Source organism: Ambystoma mexicanum, chromosome 1p (assembly GCF_040938575.1).
Source record: "Ambystoma mexicanum isolate Mex_15411 chromosome 1p, UKY_AmexF1_1, whole genome shotgun sequence".
In the NCBI taxonomy this organism is placed as follows: domain Eukaryota; kingdom Metazoa; phylum Chordata; class Amphibia; order Caudata; family Ambystomatidae; genus Ambystoma; species Ambystoma mexicanum.
This window is the reverse complement of record NC_090921.1, coordinates 1,001,243,340-1,001,263,509: the sequence shown is the minus strand read 5'-3', so window position 1 is coordinate 1,001,263,509 and position 20,170 is coordinate 1,001,243,340. Positions and strand designations below refer to the sequence as shown.

Below are 20,170 nucleotides of genomic sequence, written 5' to 3'. Positions count from 1 at the left end.
ATTGTTTCATATTAGTTTAAACAACCAAGAAAAATAAATTAAAGGCCCTCATGGAACATGATGTACACGGCCACAAGAAAAGACAGCACAATCCACTCATTGGGCTTAAATTACAAAGCATTAAAAAGCAGTTATCTGGTGCTCTTGTCAAGTGTAGCCCCAGTTTCCCGGCACTGAGTGCACACCTCTCACCATGAACCAGGGACGGTCCCCATGGAAACCACCCCCCCTCAGTCTGCTGGGTAGTGTGGGTGCTGCACCTGATAAATACATTTGCTAAAACAGGAGATGGGCCACACCCTGAGTTCCTTGATCACTAACAGACACATACATCAGAGTGGATTTTATATGTATCCCAGCGGGGACCGCTCTTTATTTTAAAAAGAAAACACTACTTCCTTTTCACTTTACCTTAGGAGTCCCCTGGTGTGAACTGACAGGGGACCCGTCACGTTAGCTCACCTTGCCGTGGAGGGGTTCTCAGGGACCCTTAAGGTGAGTCTTCCACAGCAGACCCCTCCCCCCGCCTAGCCTCAGGTACCACACACATGGAGTGGGAGGACAGAGGATGGCCTCTCTGATGATCCCATCCTGCTAGGCGACCTCAGGCAGGCCAGCAACCTATCCCGCTACCTCACGGCAGAGTAACTTCCCTCTATCCCCTTCTTAAACTAATGGCCATTCAACGTCCTATGCCTACTTAACACTTAACCCTACTTGGCATTCCTGCTAACTCCCCTACACCACACTAAACCTTTAACCTACATAATAATTCTTAAATTTCAATATACATATAACTATACACACACATATATACATAGACTTACACCACATATGCACCATAAAACGCTATGTCACAATGGGGTGACTGCTGCAGATAGTCACCCCTTTAAAATACCTTGAGGTCTGTCCTGGGGTGCTGGCTCTGGATGAGTGGCCTCGAGAGGGCTGCTCCTGATGAAAAGGCTGGGTGATGGCTGACGGCAGGCTGTGGCCTGCCACTTGGTGATACATAATGGGACCTCTTAATTCCTCAGGATGGCCACCTGATGGTTCCTGGTGTGGCCCTGGGCCTGCTAAATTCTTTGGGGTAGCCCTGTTCACCACATGGGGCCACCAGTGTTCACTGCGCTGCAAGCTCTCTTTTGGAAGTTCTCGGCAGGGCTCTGTGCATGTGGGGACCCGCCTACATTCACTGCGCAGCCCGTGGCTCTTTTAAAGGCCTTTACGGTGCACCCTGTTGACCGGGGGCCCATCCGCACTCGTCGGACCCACAGTGACCTTACTAGGTTCAGGGTGTTACCGCAAATAAGGTAGTCTCCCTTATTTTTTGTTATTGGGGGATCTGCTTCTCGAAAGAACTGGAGAGTAGTAATAAGCTACATATAACAAAAATGAGAAAAAAACAGATCTGTTTTTCTCATTTTTGTTATATGTAGGTTCAGGGTGGGCACCATTGGCTGGGGGGCCAACCCGACATTGTCACGTACCGAGGCGTAAAGTTGTCATCGGTGGAGTCCCCGTTGCCATGGAGATGCTGTTGCGTTCACCGCCACTCCCACGACCATCTCAGATTTGGCGGCATCCCCATGCTCACTGCCACACTCCCGCAGCCTTGATCTTCAGACCATCTGCAATGCGTCACGAGACGCAGGGGGCGGGCCGCTTACCTTCACCCAGGCCAGTCCGCTGGGCAGCCCAAGGCTTTCTTCACCCGTGCCGCTCAACGGAACAGCCCGTGACTTCCTCCCACCGGGTTGGCCTTTGAGGCCAAACCCGGTCTTGAAATTGCACTGCTTCACCATCTGGGGTGAAGCGGGCTTTCATCTTCTTCGCTTCACCTTCTATGCTGCTTCGGGCATATGCAGCCTGGGAGGACTTTGTTGAAGGTCCTGCCTCGCTGGCCACAAGGTGGGCCTTTGGGGGCACAGCCGGACAGCCCGGTCTGGGCCGCCCTCCTCACACGGTCTGGGGCAGGCTGTTCTTTGTGGCCCCAGGTAGCCCATGACACGTTGCTTGGGCCACAAATATCTCTGGACCCATCCAGTCTGGCCCCGGGGAGGCCCGACAGGCGCCATTGCCTCAGGGCGGCTGAGCTGCACCAGGCATAGCAGCTTGCCACCTGCGGATTAGTCCCTGTGGGGGCTTCCCACATGCCGCCTGGCTCTATTGGATAGATATAGGCCCTGCGGAGGCGCTCAAGGCAGCACCCCCGACAGGTAAGTGTCTTGTCTCTCCTTTTCGTCCTTTCCCTCCAAACTGGCTCAACTATCTCGCTTTCAAATCCTTTGGATTCTTCTTCTCTCCCTTGCCCAGCCCATTCTTGGGCAGGGGAGTTCTTGTGTATTGTTTGTTTCTTTCTCTTCCTTCAACATTCCATCCAGCCCCATAGTGGGCTGGATGGTTTAGTCCAACATGATGGATTCCTTGACGGTGAATAATGTGAATAATGGAGCCCAGAGTTCCACATGGCGCAAACGTGTATTAAGGAAACCACGCTTTTTTGAAATCATATGGAATTCTTTTTTACGTATTGATTGAACGTGATAAAAGTAAGAAAGAATACAGCACTTTGATAAATTCTGGAAATATTTGAGCCTTATATCCACAATCATCTGATCTTTGAAGTGGCCCTGGCCAAGAGATACATAATCAGTGTGTTGATCTAATGCCCACTTAAAGGGAATAACGAAAAGGTGGCTGAAATACGGCTGGCCATCAAGTTGTATATGTTTACATTGGAGTCTTGGAATACTCTGAATTCAAGATTTCCTTAAAGATCAAGTCAAGATCCACTCCTACCAGGACTAGAGGGGGACGATTGTTGTAAAACTTTGAGAAGAACCACCCCCGATGAATGTCAGACACTAATGAGTCACTGGACAGAAACATGTTGGGTAACATATGAAATGCAACAAATGGATTTTGTATCAAGGTTTGTATGTTAAACGTTGCTGTCTTTTTCTAATTTTGAATGTGTTATGTTTGTTTTTTTCATTTCACATTGATGTGTGTACGTAATTGTCCTGTCAAAAAACCTGGTTTTAGGGTTTTCTTAGTCTGTGTATTTTTTTAAACACAGTTTTTATGAGAATGATGTCTCTTTTTCTAAAATAAAAATGTTTTTTCTAATGAATTAGCCTTTGTGTGATATCACCATATTTCTTCTCCAATTAACAATTTAATCTGTTTTTTCCTTTTATATTATAAAATATTAGTCCAACATAAAACACACACTCACAGACGGGACACATGAAAAATACACTATACTACACTTTTAAATTAACCTTGCCCTGGTGTCTGCGTCTTTCTTTCTAGGTGTTCCCTCAGAGGGAAAGCATGTAGCCATACTAACTAGGCCATGGGCCAAACAAGGCTCAGTTTCCAACACGCTGGAAATATTAACAGAGTACCAAGGCTTCATGCATTCATCAATCGAAAGCCAACATTGTGATAAATTCAAAATTAAACAAAAAACAGGTGCTGTGTGGCCGTCTCTTCTCGTGGAGGGGAAGGGGAAGGGGAAGTAGGTTATTCATCTGAGCCAAGTCTGCCATGGGCTAAGTTCATCACTCACCTGTTGGACTGGACTGTGCTCCTTTCCCTGGTGCTGGCACCTGGAGCTCTGAGTGCTTGGGTCGCGTGTCTGGGCTGTCGCAGGGCAGTTGGTCTTCTGTCTGACCTGCCGGAGAAGAGGCAATTTCAGCCAAAACTTCCAGGTCCTTCAAGATCACCTGAGAAAAAAAATCACAAGGTATAAATGGTTGCCATTTCAAACGGAAAACTACACACCATTCAAAATGATTACTTCATCAGATTCTGAACGCAATACCAGACGAGTCCACAACTTTTTTTTAATGATCTTGTCACCTCCAGCTATGGAGTAAACTAATAAACCGGGAACCTAGGAGAATGTTTACAGCTTGATGGAAAAAAGCATTTTAAAGGAAAGATCTTACAGGAAAACAATTATGCTCAATGACTGCCCATCTTGGCGAGGCAGAGCGGGCACCTGCGAGTTGCAGCCTGACAAACGGGTTTGCAGTCAGGAAGAGGGTCTTAGAATATTCCACTACCATTTTGAAAAGAAGACTCTCCTCCCCAGGACATAGAAAAATTGGAAAGACGACGCTGAGGGGGGAGTAGGGCCGAAAGAGGAATCCAATATATTTTTGATATGATTCACTTTAAAGGCATAAAATAAATGTGCCAAATAAATTCTGTACCATGGTTAAATGCAAAGAAAATATCTTCACTGTGCTGCATATTTCTAGGGATGCCCTTGAAAGGAGAGTTTCAAATGACTCCCTAGCAAACACTGTGGTGAAGAATCTTAAAATGGCCTCCACCGGAGACGCGTAAGCCTATCCACCTCACTGGTCAGAGGGGAAAAAGACCTACATTAGATGGATAGTGTGTAATGTAAAAGCCTATCCTGTGTGTTCATCTCATGTTGTGCACTGCTACGACAATTATGCGTACAGAACTATTTAAGCATGTGAATCTTTGAAGACTGCCTTGGATCCAAGCCCTGATGTTAGGAAGGCATTACGCTCTCTAGGTGTGTGAAATATCTTTACACGACAGAAGGGTCCAAACGCTTTCCGTCGGCTCTACTGCTTGGATCATGAGCTAATGTCAAGTAATGCAATGGTCATCTGAAGCTGATGGACCATCTGTAAATGCTGAGATTAGGACAACACTTCCAGGTCCAGAAGCGAGTGTTGTGGTAGAATTCCTTAAATCCAGCGCTGCAGTTTGCAGGATCTCTGAAAGGCAGAGACTCTGCGTCTGATGGATCAGCTGTCAGCGCAGGGATTAGACCCAGATTCTCTTCTCTGTGGTGCCTTGCGTCTCTTTGGCAGAAGGCCAGATGTGCATTGATCCAGCTCTCAGTGCAGTATTAGGGCCTGATTCCCATGGGTCAATAATGAATCCCTTGGGCCCCATTGGGCCTGCTGTCATGGCTGGAATTATGGCCTGCCTTGATTTCCAGTCTGTAAAATGAGTTGTTTCGCAGCCTTGCTTGCTGGTGAGGGCAGCTGTGTGGCTCCCCTCCAAAAGGAAAGGCAGCTGTTAGCTCTCACAGCAATTTCTCAGACAAATAATAAGACGATGAAAAATGACAAAAATAAGGAGATGGAAAAAGAACTTTTTATCAACTAGTCCAATTTTGTTTTTTCGAAGGCTTAGTAATAATGTCTCACTCCAGGAGCAAAAACATTACAGTAGCTAGCCCGTGCGTTGGCCTTTACGTGGCATCTTGCCTTTCTGCAAAAGTCCCCACACTGGTGCTGGCGCTGCAGAGGCAGTGCACAGGCGAGAGTTACCTGCAGCTAAAGCGATGGAAAATACCATTGGCCCAGGCACCTGGCGTCTGAGATGACGTCTACACACTGATCTCAGGCTTCCCCTCATGTGCCCATTCGCCCCACGTCAAAACCAACAATGTCTTGGTCAATAATCGCAAACAAAATGGACACCGAATGTTACTAATGAAATGTGCGGTTTCTTCTGTCAATCAAGCGCTTCGGCCGGTGGGATTCGTTGTGAACCGACATTAGCAGATGCTTTCAATGGCCCCAGGTGCTGAGTGCTTTCTGACACGGGGCAGACAGAATGCCAGTGGAATCAATGGGAATCTAAAGGTGGCATCGACCTACGCCGGCCATGGAAACATGCAGTCCTGCTTCCAGGAAGGTGGTCACTTAATTGGTTTGACCGTTCTGGGTCACTTTTCCGACCCATCCGTTTTGTTGAAATGAGAAAGATTTGCGTTTCTTCATTTTCTTTTAGGTTCACTCCCTAATAGGGGGTGCCAACCTTATAGCCCCATGTGCCACCCCGCCCTGCTCCTGTTCTTTTCCTTGCACATTTTCCCCTAAATTTATTTACCTTTGTATATAACTATACAGATGGTTGCTATCAATATTATTACCATTCATGGCGATGATGTGCCCTGCAGTTAGAAAAAGAACTACCAAATGGAGAAACCTATCACACGGCTCTATTCTGACGGTTTTGCACATGTTATGTTAATGTTAGAGGATATGAGTACCGTGCACTATCACCCCCGGAACGGTCCCCTGGCGCTCTGGCGGCTCTGAAAAAGGGAAAGGTGGGGTGAGACATCAACCATGTATTTGTGTATAGATGTATACACCTCTATACATAAATATATATTGTCGAGGATACAGACCCATATACAGGTGTGAAAATGTGTTTCTCAATTAAAAAAAAATAGTTTTTCTGACTGCAGGCTGCGTAATCGCCATGCAATATGAAAATAATGTTAATACCAGGTCTTCGTGGCGAGATACAACTAAGCGCTGTAGTATGGCTGTTATTACCCAATTTGTTGGTTCTCAATTTGGGGATTCAACCATGCCAAGAGCAGGCTTGCCCCTATGACAGAGGCGAGCACTTAATCAGTGACTTATGAATATAATACTGGTGTCCTTACTCTCAGGAGGCGAGGGGGCACAACAAAACACTCCACGAACGCAATGCATGTAATTCATACCGCGCAATAAAATGAAACAACTGAAAAATGCTTGAAAAGTCAATCTTTGGAGTCATGCCAAATCACGTGAAGAGGTAGTATGGTTCCCCCTATAGGGCTTAGTGTCTTTCCAAATAAAAAAAAAAAAACACATCAAAATGGGGTGTCCCCCATCATCTTCCTACACCAAATGTCTTACGTTACAGAAGCTAAATATCTAAAAGGCAACCAATAGCATGATCTTAACCTTGGATCTCAATTCGGATTCATCATGAAACGTGTCTTCCTCCAGCTGACACCACTCTATCCACAGGAGTGCAGGTGCCCAACTATCCACAGTGGGAATGTAGTCTAGTGCGGGTTTCCTACTGACATCATATGCAATCAAAGCTACGATCTAGCTGGGCCATGCCCCATGGGACAAGCAGTGCACCGGATAAAGAGGAGAGGCATAATCGAAGCCAACATGTAAAAAAATAACATATCATGCCATCCCCTCCACCCCCAACAATTCCTGGCCTCCTGAGACCCTCCTAAATATGGTTCCTCACCTGCTCCCTAATGAGCAAAAACAACCCTAACATTTTGCCACCCTCCCCATCTCCCTCTGCTTTTTCACCATGTCTTCCCAGAACAGAGTTCTCCATGACAAAGTAGGAGTCGTGGGTCTATCACAGTGAAGGCCTATGGCACACACATTGTGAGGTAGTAATTCTGTGGTCGCCATTCAGCCAGTCACATTAACTGGCTTATTGTTGACCGTGGCACTGCTCCCTAACAGAGGGTTGCAGGTCTGTTACAGTGACAGACTTGGCCCTTCTACACTGTCATGGAAGTGCTTGCCAAAAGGCACACCAAGGGGAATGACCTGTTGCCAGGAAAAGCACCAACCCTGGGCTAGGCAACAGAGTCTCCCCTGCTCCCTTCAGGTTCACGAAGTCATTAAAGCAGAGGAAATGCACTATCCCCTAGCTGTGAAGACATATCAGTTCAACACATGTTGTTAGTCGCTAGTGTGGTGTTGCAATAGGAGGGTGCATGCCAAAAAGGCTCTGGGACGCACATCTTTTTTTGGTGGCTGGGCAACCTTATCCCCACATAAGCTAAGTGCAGTTGCTGCAGACAGACAAGCCTTGCAGTGTTGGAGATCTGATTCGGAGGACTGTTACACCTGTGTGCAGGGGGTAGACCCATAAATCCACCAGCACTGTGCAAAAATCACTGCGCGATGTGCAAAAGCTAAGTGCAGTTGCCGCAGTTAGGCAGGTAAGCAAAGCTCTTTTGTCAACCTTTACCGGCTTCCTTTTTTTCGTTACCTTCTTTGAAGTTGCGATTCCCTCCTATGTGTCCAATGTATAATCTACACAGTAAGCCAAATATTGAGTCGGAAACTAATACAGATATGACTTGGGCATCTGTCTCCTACTTTGGAGCAGATCTCGATTCCTCTATTTCGCTTTTTATCTCCAATTTGGAAATAAGTGCTGCTTCGAGCTCTAAAACTACCAAGAGTAATAACTGCTCTAACCACTCAAAATTTTCAGACTACTTTTACCAAAGATCCCTGACAATATTGGCTACTCCGCCACAAAAAAGACATGCACAGCCGCAGAAATGCTTGCTGCATATGCACTGCCAGTAATAAGTAATGATGAAGCCTCGTACTTGGAAGATCTGACTCAGACACCAATTTGGCCTCACAACAGTGGGTTGCTCTGAGAAACCATCAATTTTTTCTTATTACTTGACAAGTCATTCGAAAATATCACTATCTTCAGCACACATTTCTGAGCAACACTCTCTGTATGAGATGTTGGAGTCTCTACAGCATCCTATCCAGTTGGGGACAATCTCCATTTCAGCCCTGTACTTGGTGTTGAACTCCGAGGTAAAATTTTATGAAAATGTCAGCACTGAATGAAAACTACATTCCTCAAGCCTTGTGACGATTGAACGAAATTTAGATGATTGCAACACTTGCAGATATCAACGAGGAAGAACACAAAGAATCCGAAACAATAGGTTGCATCCCAAAATACATCATCGAGAAAGTGTGTATGTATTCTAAAGAAAGAGCGTCTTCAGTCTATGCAACTTGAAGGTGAGACCTTGGACACAATCATATCCGTAAATACTCCAAATACATACATTTTTTTTTATTTACTTGATTGTAACTAATATAAAAAGAATAGATTTTTACAAGATGAAGATAAAGTATCTCGTTAGTAAAATGTAGCAACGTAGGTTGTTGGGCCTCCAGAAATCAGCTTGAGGGGAGCTTGGTTGCAGTCTCAGTGGCCTTTTTTAGGGCCGCGTCAAGCATCTTCACTGTGACAAGGGCCCATTTCGTCTTTTCGCCTGTAATCAGTCGGCACCACCATGTATGTTCTTCTCTCAAAGGGGAGTCGTGGAATAGAGGTAGTAAGTAGGCTTTGCGCAAGTAGTCAGTTTTGGGACAGTTCAAGAGCAGATGTCTGCTGGTTTAGACTGTGGTTCTGGTGCGAATGGCCCGAATTTCTTGGGTTGGCATCAGGTTTAATCTTGTTCTCATAAAAAGTTTCTGCAGAGACTTGTTTGGGAATTTGATGCAGTAGTTCAGCGGAAGGTTCAATTTGTTAGTGGTCGGAGGTAAGTGGCAGAGAAGTTTGTTTGCAGTTGCCAGATGGCACGTGTTGATCCAGTGTTCTTGCGCTACTTTAGTTTTGATTTTTTCAGGATTTTGTATTAAGTCCTCTTGGGTGCAGGCCAGGTCTTTTAATTTCGTCATGAGTTTTTGTTCCCAAGAGTTCAAAGCTTTGCAGCGTCCAAGGCGGAATTCGTCCTGGATCATTTTATAGATGGGAAGTTTATCTAGGATTATGATTTTCCTCAGTGTTCTCATTTGACTTTGTTCTATTGAGGCCGTCAACAAGAGTAAGCCGAGTTCACGTCTTATAGCTGCGATAGATGAAGATTTGGGCAAGCCCAAGACCGCTTTCCAAAGGTAGCCCTCCAGTTTCAGCCATATTGAGCCTTGAATGTTGAGAGCCACGTCCATTCCATAAATTAGCGACGGGACCACCTTTTGTCTGCAAAACTGGATCGCTGGTCGAAGGGAACATTTTCCATATTTGCGGTCAATTAGTCTTGTTTGTGCAGTCAGCGTTTTTGTTTTGGTCCAAAGGGCCTGGTACATTGATTTCTCAGATCTAAGTTCATCGATCATTATGCCCAAGTATTTTATGTTTGTGACTGTCTCGATCTTAGCGTTGTTTAAGAACCAGGTACCGCATGGTCTAGGTTTCGAGCGCTTGTTTTCCAGGATTAAGATTTTGGATTTTTCGGTGTTGATTTCCAAATCATTTGAAGATATATATTTAGCCAGGTTTGTCAGCTGGCGCTGAAGACCTATTCGTGTTTGGTCCATCAAAATCACAGTTTGCAGGGTTATCTCGATTTCCTTTTTTGAAAATAGGTACAATGACTGCCTCAGTCCATGTTGAAGGAATTTGTTTGGTGATTCTGCCGTGCTCAAAAATGTTGGTTATCAGGAGGGACCATTCGATTTGGTGCTGTTTCAGATCTATGTTAGTCAAACCGCCTGGTCCCGGCGCCCTGGAGGATTTCAATTTTGAGATTGCTGACATCACATCTTCATGGACTGCTAAGTTTACCCATGCTGTTTCGTTAGGGCATATGGCAGGGCGGCGAACAGATAGAGGCAAACTGCGCAGAAAAGAAGGATATCCAAGTTGACTCAGGTATAGAGCTGGTTGGCGGTATGGTGACCTTTGTTTTTTATTAAAGCCCAGAATTCTCCTACACTCTTCGAGGATAAGGTTTTCAACATTTGTTCTGCCTGTTTTTGGTAAATTGTTGCCCTCCGTTGTCTTAGCCAGGATCTGTAGGCTCTAGTGTCAGCGCTCAATAGGTGTTTACGAATTTCGTCGTTGTTTGATCTACAGATACGCCTTAGCTTTCTGAGGTCTCTTCTTTTTTGAACTAGTAATTAGTCATATTCGTGATGGCCCGTTTTTGTTGCGGCACGGGAGTTCTTTTGTTTTAGCCTATGTGGTAAGAGAAGAGGAAGGTAGTTCGGCCTTATAGGGCCACCACTGCAGTTCCTCAGTTCTTCGTCGTATTTCTCCGTTAGGTCCCTAATATTTGTTGCTGTAAGTTGGACCCGTGTTTGGTTGGTTGCCAATTCGACATTAGCTGTGTAAGTCGGCCTCCATTTGTGGATTCCAAAACCATTGCTAAAAGATTGTGGTCACTTTCTTTCGTTTTGTAAACCTCGAAAGAGCTTATGTATGCTAGTAAGGCGTGGGATATAAAAATGTAATCGAGCGTCGCTGTTGGGAAGTCTCGCTCCCATGTAGGAAAAGAAGGGAGTTGGCCCCGTACACTTGCCACGTTGTGGAAGTTTCTGGCGTTGACCAGAGCTCTCCTCTTACAGTTGCTGCTGTAGTGGGTAAAGTGCGAGGAAATGAGTTGCACTTTGCATTCAAGTCGCCGCAGATGATATGATCCGTACACAGTTCCGCTGTGAACTTATCTAGTAAGTCTGTCATTGTGTTGCAGAATTCCTTATTGCCGGTTCTTTGAGGATTCCAGTAAGAGTTTATGATGGCGAGATTTGACTTCAGGTTTCCCTTTAAAGTTGCCTTTGGATGGCACCACTCCGTCTGGATAGCTAGCACACCGTAGGTTTCAGCTACCTTTGCTTTTACGGTAATTCCACAACCAATGCAGATTGAAGTTAGAAGGCCTGACGCCGGTCTGCCTAAGATACCTTTCACCGCTGGTGATATTTCAGTGTCGTACCAATCTAGGACTGGCTTTTCCATCAGCCAGGTCTCTTGAAGGCATATTATGTCGAATTTGGCTAGGTCTTGGGTTTCGGGATTTAACAGATGGTTGTGTCCCCTCGTATTCCAAAAGCACATTGAGATAAGTTGGCAGGCGTTTTCAGTGAGTGGTTGAGATGCGTGGTCCATAGGTTGAGGGTCTTTATCGCTTCGTTGCTAGTTTTGAGGGTTGGGCTTTAGAACTTTTTTTTAGCCAGGACCATGGGCCTGTTGGGGCTCGTGTCTGGAATCGCTCCGGAGATTCTCTATGGTTAGGGAAAGACTCTTCTGCATGGTTTCTGTCTGACTCAAGACGTCTTTTGTTCCAATTTTTTCGATCTTCTATTCTAGAATGATGAGCTCTGCCCGTCCGGACATGTGGAGTGTATTGAGGCCTTTCACAGTGATATTCACCCATTTCTGTGTGGTGACTTCGGCTTTTGTTATTTTGTTGGTCTTGGGCATTTCGCTTCAAGTTTTCGCTTGGCCCAATTTTCTTGTTTGTTGTTGAACCTTTTGCTAGTGAAGTTTGAGAGAGTTGCATTTCTAAAAGGCCAAAGCCCAGTTCTTTCAGAACTTCAAGCATTTTGTTAGTTGGCTCATGTCGTGGTAGACTCTTCATATGTAAATACATACATTTAAAAAAGAAGATTGGGGAGGGCGGAGCTCAAAAGGAGCTAAAAAAGTCCTGAGGCGATATTACTTCATATTTTGGTCAATTTAAACTGCTAGACCAGGATGGTAGGGCACCCCTCATTATACTGAAGAGATTTATCTAGAAGAGATGGAGATTCTCAGTTATGGAGAAGATGCATGTACTGAACCCACAGCTAACGAGCAAACCCCACTAACTCATCAACTGGGTACACAACCCCTAACCCCTAAGGATTGACGCATGTAAAGAAAGGACTTGGATGGTGATGTTGGAAGTTTGGGGGTCGGGGACTCCCCTTTAGTCTCATTGCATTTGGGGCTGGAGTTTATTTTGGGAAGTGACTCACCTATTGTGTGTAATAGATCAAATGTTCTTTCACGGTTTCACAAAATAACATGTTTAAGGAATATCAAATTAAATGATGCATCGTTGATAGAATTCCTGGACATTTTTCCAACAGACACTGTATTCATTCATTTAAAATAAAAAATAATCTTTCCCTTGTTACTTGAAGAGAAAAGGAAATTCCTGATACTGAGGTATGACTTGTTCTGTTCTGTGGAGACAGCCCAACTATCTCGGTGAACGAAAATTAGTTTGACCAATAACTCTGAGGAATTCAAATTTGTTGTCCTAGTGATAATTCTAGAATAAGGGTGGCCCAATGTTTAGAAGGCAAGAGAAACTCTGATGCATTGAATAGTTATTGGATGTGGCTGCCTTTAGTTCTACAATCCAACACCATGTATAGTAGAATTCCTAGTAAACATCTAACAAGCAGCTATTGGTGTGCTTTCATGCAACTACAAGGCCCCAATGTTTTGTTTAATAATTTGACCACCTGTCCCGATTTCAAATTTGAAATCATTATGTTGCAGGAGGTGTGATTGAGAGAGCTGGCTTTTTAAAAAGGTGTACAACCTTTTGTCAGGAAGCCTCATGTGGGTCTTGGGGGACCATCAGGAGGGTCTCATTACAGCGATAATAGCTGGATTTGGGGGTCAGTGCAGACACATGGCTTAATCCTTGCCTGGGGGCTTAGTGAGACTACATTTAAAAGTACTGGTTTAGCCCAACAAATTATTATTAACTAGCTGATATACACGGCGGTGCCAGGGCTTTCAATCCCTCATAGGTACAGGTAGCTGTGCAAAATCTGGTGCAGATTGGTGAAATGGTGTGGAAATGAATAACAAACATACGCGAAGCCACAAACCCAAAGACTTTTGCTGAAATCTGGGGAAAGGGGTGGGGTGTCCAGATGTAGTCAGTAATGTCCGGAGCGTCCCAATAGGTGGCTGTGAAGAATTTGGTGCCGATTGGTGAAACGGTGTGGAATTGTATAGGGAACCTACACGAAGCCACAGACCCACAGATTTTTACTTTTATATATATATATAGAAGATTAATGTGTATTGCATTGGGTCCAAGTAGACCTTGTTCTATTCTTGAGTATTTAGCTGAAAGTCTCTCTCTTTAGTATACGCAGGGCCACAAGGTCACATTTTGTTGCCTGGGGACTTTAGAAAGCCACTAGAAAACAAGTTTAAAATTGGCTAACTTCCTTGAAACCTGGTTCCTTTTTAGTCTAAATGGAAATGTGGTTGGTGACATTCCCTAAAAACCAACCTGGCACAAAGGTACAAGGTTTTCCCACATTGATTACATCTTTGTTACAACTTTTTTGAGTGTTGTGTTTTTTTTGTAATTGTAGGTACAATTTTAAGCAAACCTGCTTGCCTTCAATTTGGCACCAAAGGTAAAAGCTGAACTGAGCACTTGCAGGACCCTTATTGTATAAGCGGTAGCCAAGCACCTTCCTTGGCACCGAAGTAACATTCATAGATGTAATAAAGGTTTGGAAGCAACTCTTGAAGTGCTCTCTAATGAAAATACATCTAATTTGCTACCCCCACACATTTTAATACATTTAACAAAGGATCAATATTGTTAGTCCCAGTGCATCAAATGTGTAGACAATCTTTGAAAGCACAAAGCTGCACACATGCGTATGATGACCCGGTTCAGATTAAAAAAAGCAACTTAAGAATTCTATCCAAGAACAGTTTTAAGGGGCCAATTTATATGAAGGAAATATCGGCCCTAAATCAAAGCTATACAATTTGGATTATCAATTATAAATCTAAAATGCTGTGTAAGAATAGCCAGTCGATGTTATGAATTCTAACCCACAATCTTTAAACATTTGTCGATAACTAAATAAAGACTTAACCAGTCAGATGTACTTCCAAATTAATTCCATACTGGACGATACCTGAATACAGCATTACAAGAAAATATACTGTGGTCTGGGTCATGTGTTGCCTTTTCTTTGCCATCAGACATGTCAAAATGGATGCTACACATTGATTCGGAGATGGTAGAATCTTTTATTATAAATGCTAAGAACACATGAGCCCCTGGACCAGATGGTTTAACAAATGAGATCTTGAAAAGCTCTGCAAAAACATGGGTCAAGATACTTGCCTCACTGTTTAATTACATTATTGTAGCTAGCCGCTTTCCTCCATGATGGCAAATTGCTCACATAAAGCCAATTTTCAAAAAGGGAAACCACTCCAAACTGGCTAACTATAGACCCATAGGCCTTTTGGATGGAAGTAGAACATTATTTAGAGCAATTGTGCTCAGAGACTTCTAGATATGCACTAGAGACATAGGCTAACTGGTGAAATTTCAAACAAGATTTAGGAAATATGTGGGGAGATCCTTAAATGGCTACATATTAGCCACTCTACAGAAACTGTCTTGGAATAAAAAAATAGGCAGACATATTTGTGGCATGTATCTATTTGACCGTGCCTTTTGATTAAATCACTTGCTCCAGTCTATGGGGTAAACTAGCAGCTTGGAAGATTCCCAAAGGGGTTGAGTATTTTCATACATATACATCCTAACATTGTTATTAGAATAAGACTAAACGCTCAAATTACCTTATTAAAAAATATTCCAACAAACAGAGGACTGAGGCAAAGATGTGTGTTAGCCCTGCCTGTTTAACCTCTATATTTCTAACTTGGGCAAAGCACTCAATGGGGAACACTGTTTTCTCCCCAGGTTGGCTTGCACATGCAAACATAGTTCTGTTTGATCATTCTCCAGTCCGCTTTCAATGTTTTCTAAATTCCCTTCTTGCATACGCGCACGAGAAATAACTAGTGATAAATAATGTAAAGTAAAAAATCATTTGTATTTTAAAAGGTGAATAAAAAAAGTATTACCCACTTTTGCTGAATGACAATTTCACAGAATTCTTTTTTGCTGCTTTATTTTACCACAAATATGTAGATGGTAAGTTAGGTTAAGGCATATAATAAAGGAGGGAGGGGGTAGAGGAGGACGGGTGCAGTGTGTCTCCCCCTGCTGTTTGTGGTAAAAAAGTTGCAAAATCGGTAAAAAAGAAAAAGAAAAACAATTGTCCATTGTTTATAGATCCAATAAAGAGAACTTAAATTGGGCTATCGATACAACTGGAATTTGACACCCACCCATCTTATCTATGTTACCCAATCTTCCATAAACCACATCTTAAAATGAAATATGCTAAAACCCAAAATGTTTTTTCTCTGCTCAAATTAAGCGATGGAGGACCAGATTTTGTAACTTTTCTTTGATCCCATTAATTGAATTTTACAACTGATTAGTACCAAGTGCCATTTATAGTTTGGAGCGGTGGCACTTAGATGAATGGGATACACTTGGCACTCTAGAAAGAATCTCATGGAGAAGAACCTTATCACTTACCAACTGCAGTCCTACATGTGTGACCCAATACGAATTGGGTTGGACCTCCTTACTGGCCACAGATTGATGGAACTTGCTGCTTCTTTATTATAAGATGTTGGCACCCATTGAGGATTCCATGTTGGTTGATATAAACTGATATACGTGCTTTGAAACACTTGTGTATAGGCACGTTATAAATGTCATATCATATCATACATTATTCTAGGATCTTACAGAGATTCAAATGAATTAGAAAAGAAGTGGAATTGAATGCTTTCTGCTCTAGTTTAAATTGCAAAGAGTTCATTTACAATCCTTTGTGCATAAAAGAAACTGGTTGCTATACTGGTTGCTATACTGGTCAGAAACTTGGGAAGCACTATAAAGTATACAAGGACCTCACTGAGGAGGTAAGAAAGTTGGGAATTTTGACTCCATACATATGCAAAATTCCCCAATGCTACATGTTTCTAAGATGTAGCTTACATTTACTCCATACTGGTACGGATTTGGGGATTCATGCAAGAACTAGCAGCCAGGAGAGACCCTGTAGGTTCTGTAAGATTCAGTGGCAAGCAGAATCATTGAAACCAATACTTGGTTGCCCTGAGCTCCACAATGTTAGACTGGTCCAATTTGAGAGTTTTGTATGGTATAAGTCGTCATTGTCACCATATTGACTTTTTGTAAAACATTTCAGGGGGCTTTGGTTTAAACATCAATACGAGAGATTAAAAAATACTACCCAAATCATATTAGAAAAATAAAAATTCTGATTCATTTAGGAAAATATTTCTATTAAAAATACACAGGCAGCTGAAACCGCAGGAGAGACACAGATTGGAGCAAATAGCTGAACAAATGAAAAATTACATTCTACCCATTATTAAAGAAATCCGACGTATACATCACTATGATGGAAAATTGACAATAAAAGAGGTATAACGTAGTGTGAAGAATCATGTGGATCCCAACCCAAAACCCTGCCTAAAATCTCCTTGCAGGTGGCCAGGGGAGGGCAGACGTTTCCTGATACCAATCCTGGGGGTGGTGCACTGCAGGAAGATCACCTGGGTGGAGACACAGCCCTGGGTAGTGAGGAGAATCAGTGGGATGAGACACAGTATTTTTCCTCCAAAAGGGATACTCTTACCACCATGCCACAAGAGGTTATGGCTTCTTGTCATTTTAATATTTTTCAACCTCCTAGCAAAACTGAGATGGTAAATTCTAAGGTTGTAGCCTCCAAACATATTACACCAAAATAACTACTCTTTTGTATCTCTAAGACCAAACCTCCTCCTTAATACCAAATGTATGCTACCAGGAATAATGGACATGTTGCCTTCTCTACACCTTCTTCCCTTAGTAACGTCGAAACCTACAATCCCTCTTTTGAAAATACTAAGGGAATTAAATCTACCCTTAATTCTATAAAAGTAGTAGAAAAACCTAATTTCATTAAAGTGAACTACATGTCACAGAATCCCATTTGGACTGAGACGAAGAAGAGGGCTGAAGAGGCATGTGAAGGACAGGGTCAGGCAATTAAGATTAAGGACCTGCACCTGAAATAAATGGTCCCACAGAAGAGGCATAAAAGGCTGCAGGAGGAGGAGGAAGAGAGAATGGGGCTGTAGCAGGAGCTGGAAGGCTGGCAGTACTAGCAGAAGGAGAAGAGTACATGGCATGCAGTTCATGAGGAAGTCTGTTCCCCCTTAGGCAGTGTTCTTCAATCTTTTTAGGCCTGAGCAAAATGTGGGCAGGTTGCCCCCTCACCCCCAAAAACACCAAATGGACAGTAAGTCCAAATGGCTATGAACTATCGGGCACTGTCACTGCACCCTACTCCCTGTATACCCCTGGGCTCCCCCACCTGCTCCCATCACAGTCTCTGGACTCCCTCATCACACTCCAAGCCCCAGTCCCTGTGCTCTCCCCACCCCACCCTACCACAGACCCTGGGCTCTCCAAATCCTGGTCCCACCACTATCCCATCACTCCCACCCATCCTGCTCCCACCACATTCCCTGGGATCCCCCATCCTGCTCCCAGCAAAATTCCAAGGGTCAGTGGCAGCTGGTGAATTTTTTAAGTGGAGTGGCATAAATATTGCACCAAATATGCCATAGAGACCAAGTGCAGCGAGGGAGCCCGAACCAAATAAGGGGGTTATCTTAAAATAATCGGTTAAAAGGTTGCATTTTAGAGCATACTTTAAAAAAAAATTGATAAAAAGCCAAATAGTTTGCAATTGGCGCTGTGGGGCCCAGTGGGCAGGCATGATATTTTTTACTGGACATCTATTATAGATATCCAGTACAAAAATACCATATGTGTCCCCTGGGCTCCACAGCGCCTTAGAAGCAGAGCTGATTTTGGTTGGTGGGTAGGGGGATTGTGCAACAAAGGCATTTTTAAAATGCCTTGTAAAACCCTCCTTCCCCCTCAAACCGCCACTCGCCAACATCAGCTCAAAGCACAAAAACAAACACACACACACACCCCAATCACTATGATTCACATGAGCCCCCACCACCATACACTCACTCATAACACAAGCATACACACATCAACATCCATACACATTTAAATAAAATATACATGAACACAAACTTACCTTCTGCAGGGGGCCTGTGCTTGGGTGCTGAAAAGCCCCGCTCCAGGCTGCTCTGTCCGTATGTGCGAGGAGGCGCAGGAGCTCCCCGTCACACATACAGACATGCAGTGCCGCAGTCAACATTTCCAATGAGCCTATGCAAGGCTGGCGAAGCAAAATGCCCCCAGCCTTGCATGGCTCAGTTCAGCCAGCACAGGAGCACTCCCTCAGCTGGAGAAAGCAGCTGAGGGAGTGCTCACTGTTTCACTGGGCTGACTCCTTGGCTCCCCCAAAATGGGTGAGGGGGCCACTGGGTTGACACCCCCACGCCCATTATGGATGAGCCGCCACTGGCCAATAGGGCAATGCCCGTACCAAAAATTCTAAATGCTAGTGTGGGCCAGTCAAAATGGCCAACTGTTTTGGGCAATGTGGGTTAGTTTGATGAGTTAGTTCACTATGCAGCTAGTAGTTGTGACAATTGTTGCTGAATACATATTCTTTAAATATCACAACCTGCTTTTTAACAAAAAACAACCCTTTGTGTACTATTACAACAGTCTGTCCCTAAAGGAATGAATTGCCATGTGCAATTGCGGGCCACTTTTTCATTGGTGCTCCAGTCTGACCCCGTAAGCCACCACTGCCCATTTCTTCCATTTAAAAAAAAAACAAAAATGATTTTTCTTCTTTTTTTTTATCATTTCAGGCTGGGCTCTCGTACCCCCCGGGAATGCGCTCCACAGTTTGAAGACCTCTGCCTTAAAGGATGCAAATGAAAGAGGAAAGCCGATATCTGCAAGTCCTGACAGTCCTGTGTTCACAAACCCTGCTTTGTCGTGGCTGCACTGAGAAAGACGTGTCAAGGTTGAAAGTCTTCCCAGGTGGGCCTAGTGGTTGTGACTGCAGAGCCGTGACCGTGCTGCAAACCGAGGCATCTGTGCAGAAGAAATCCAATGCCACAGAGGGGTGTGGGTCCCAAGAGTGCCTACTGTAGTAGCAGAAGCAGATACAATTGGGGAGTGGAAATAGCCCATAACAGAACTGCAGTGTTCCTGGCACTGGTGAGTGAAGCTCTGTATGCAAGTTCACTTTGAAAACCTTGCCGGTAACTGTTACCAGCTCCATAATAACCTGCATAAGAGTGGAAGCAAGTAGAAGCGATTTGTTCCCTTTAAGAGTCCTGCCAACAATGAAAATGTATCGCACGCACTGCTAAAGCAAATCAGAGTGCGCGCGTATAAAAGAAACACTTTTATTTCCATTGTTTCACTGTTTAAACATTACTGGGATGGTCGCGTGTCTCCAATTAAGAAGGGGGACTGCCTTTCAATATCCCTCGGAAACTTGAAGCGGACTTTCACAAATTGTTACAAGGCATATTACATCAAAGAGAGGTCGCGTATGAACAATTGTAATTCCTGACTGGAGTCACAGTATAACTGTGTGTTAATGAAGGGGAACACAATTCCTTATGGGTCTTTAAAGTTAAAGATCCCCATTAAAGAGTGGTCGTGTGTACCTAAATCTGCTTCTGTATTGAAGGTCAATCCTTGTAACATCCAGAACAAGTATTCTATAAACGTAGATGTTGTTGAACTGACGAGAACAAGCATTGCCAAATCCAATAGGCAAATCCTTCCTATAGTGAAACCAGCACTGATGAAATCTATCCACCCACATTCTGAGGTTGTTAAAGTTATTTAAGTTCCATTGTCCTCTGATACAAGTGTAACATTGTTATCCAAAGCTAGAAGTGTGGAAATACAGCTTCAGGGTAGCTACTGGAACCATGAAGGTGAACCGTAGAGGCCCTTTTACTCAAGGTAAAATGTCATACT

General features: G+C 43.8%; 1 protein-coding gene across 4 annotated transcripts in view; it reads right to left on the bottom strand.

Annotated features, from left to right (window-relative positions):
* VAC14 (VAC14 component of PIKFYVE complex) overlaps nt 1-20,170 on the bottom strand; it is a 1,997,670-nt gene that overhangs the window by 851,521 nt on the left and 1,125,979 nt on the right. For all 4 annotated transcript variants that reach the window (XM_069654807.1, XM_069654798.1, XM_069654816.1 and 1 more), the window contains one exon: nt 3,578-3,734. In XM_069654807.1, coding sequence (XP_069510908.1) covers nt 3,578-3,734 — 157 coding nt within the window. The remainder of the gene's footprint in view (nt 1-3,577; nt 3,735-20,170) is intronic.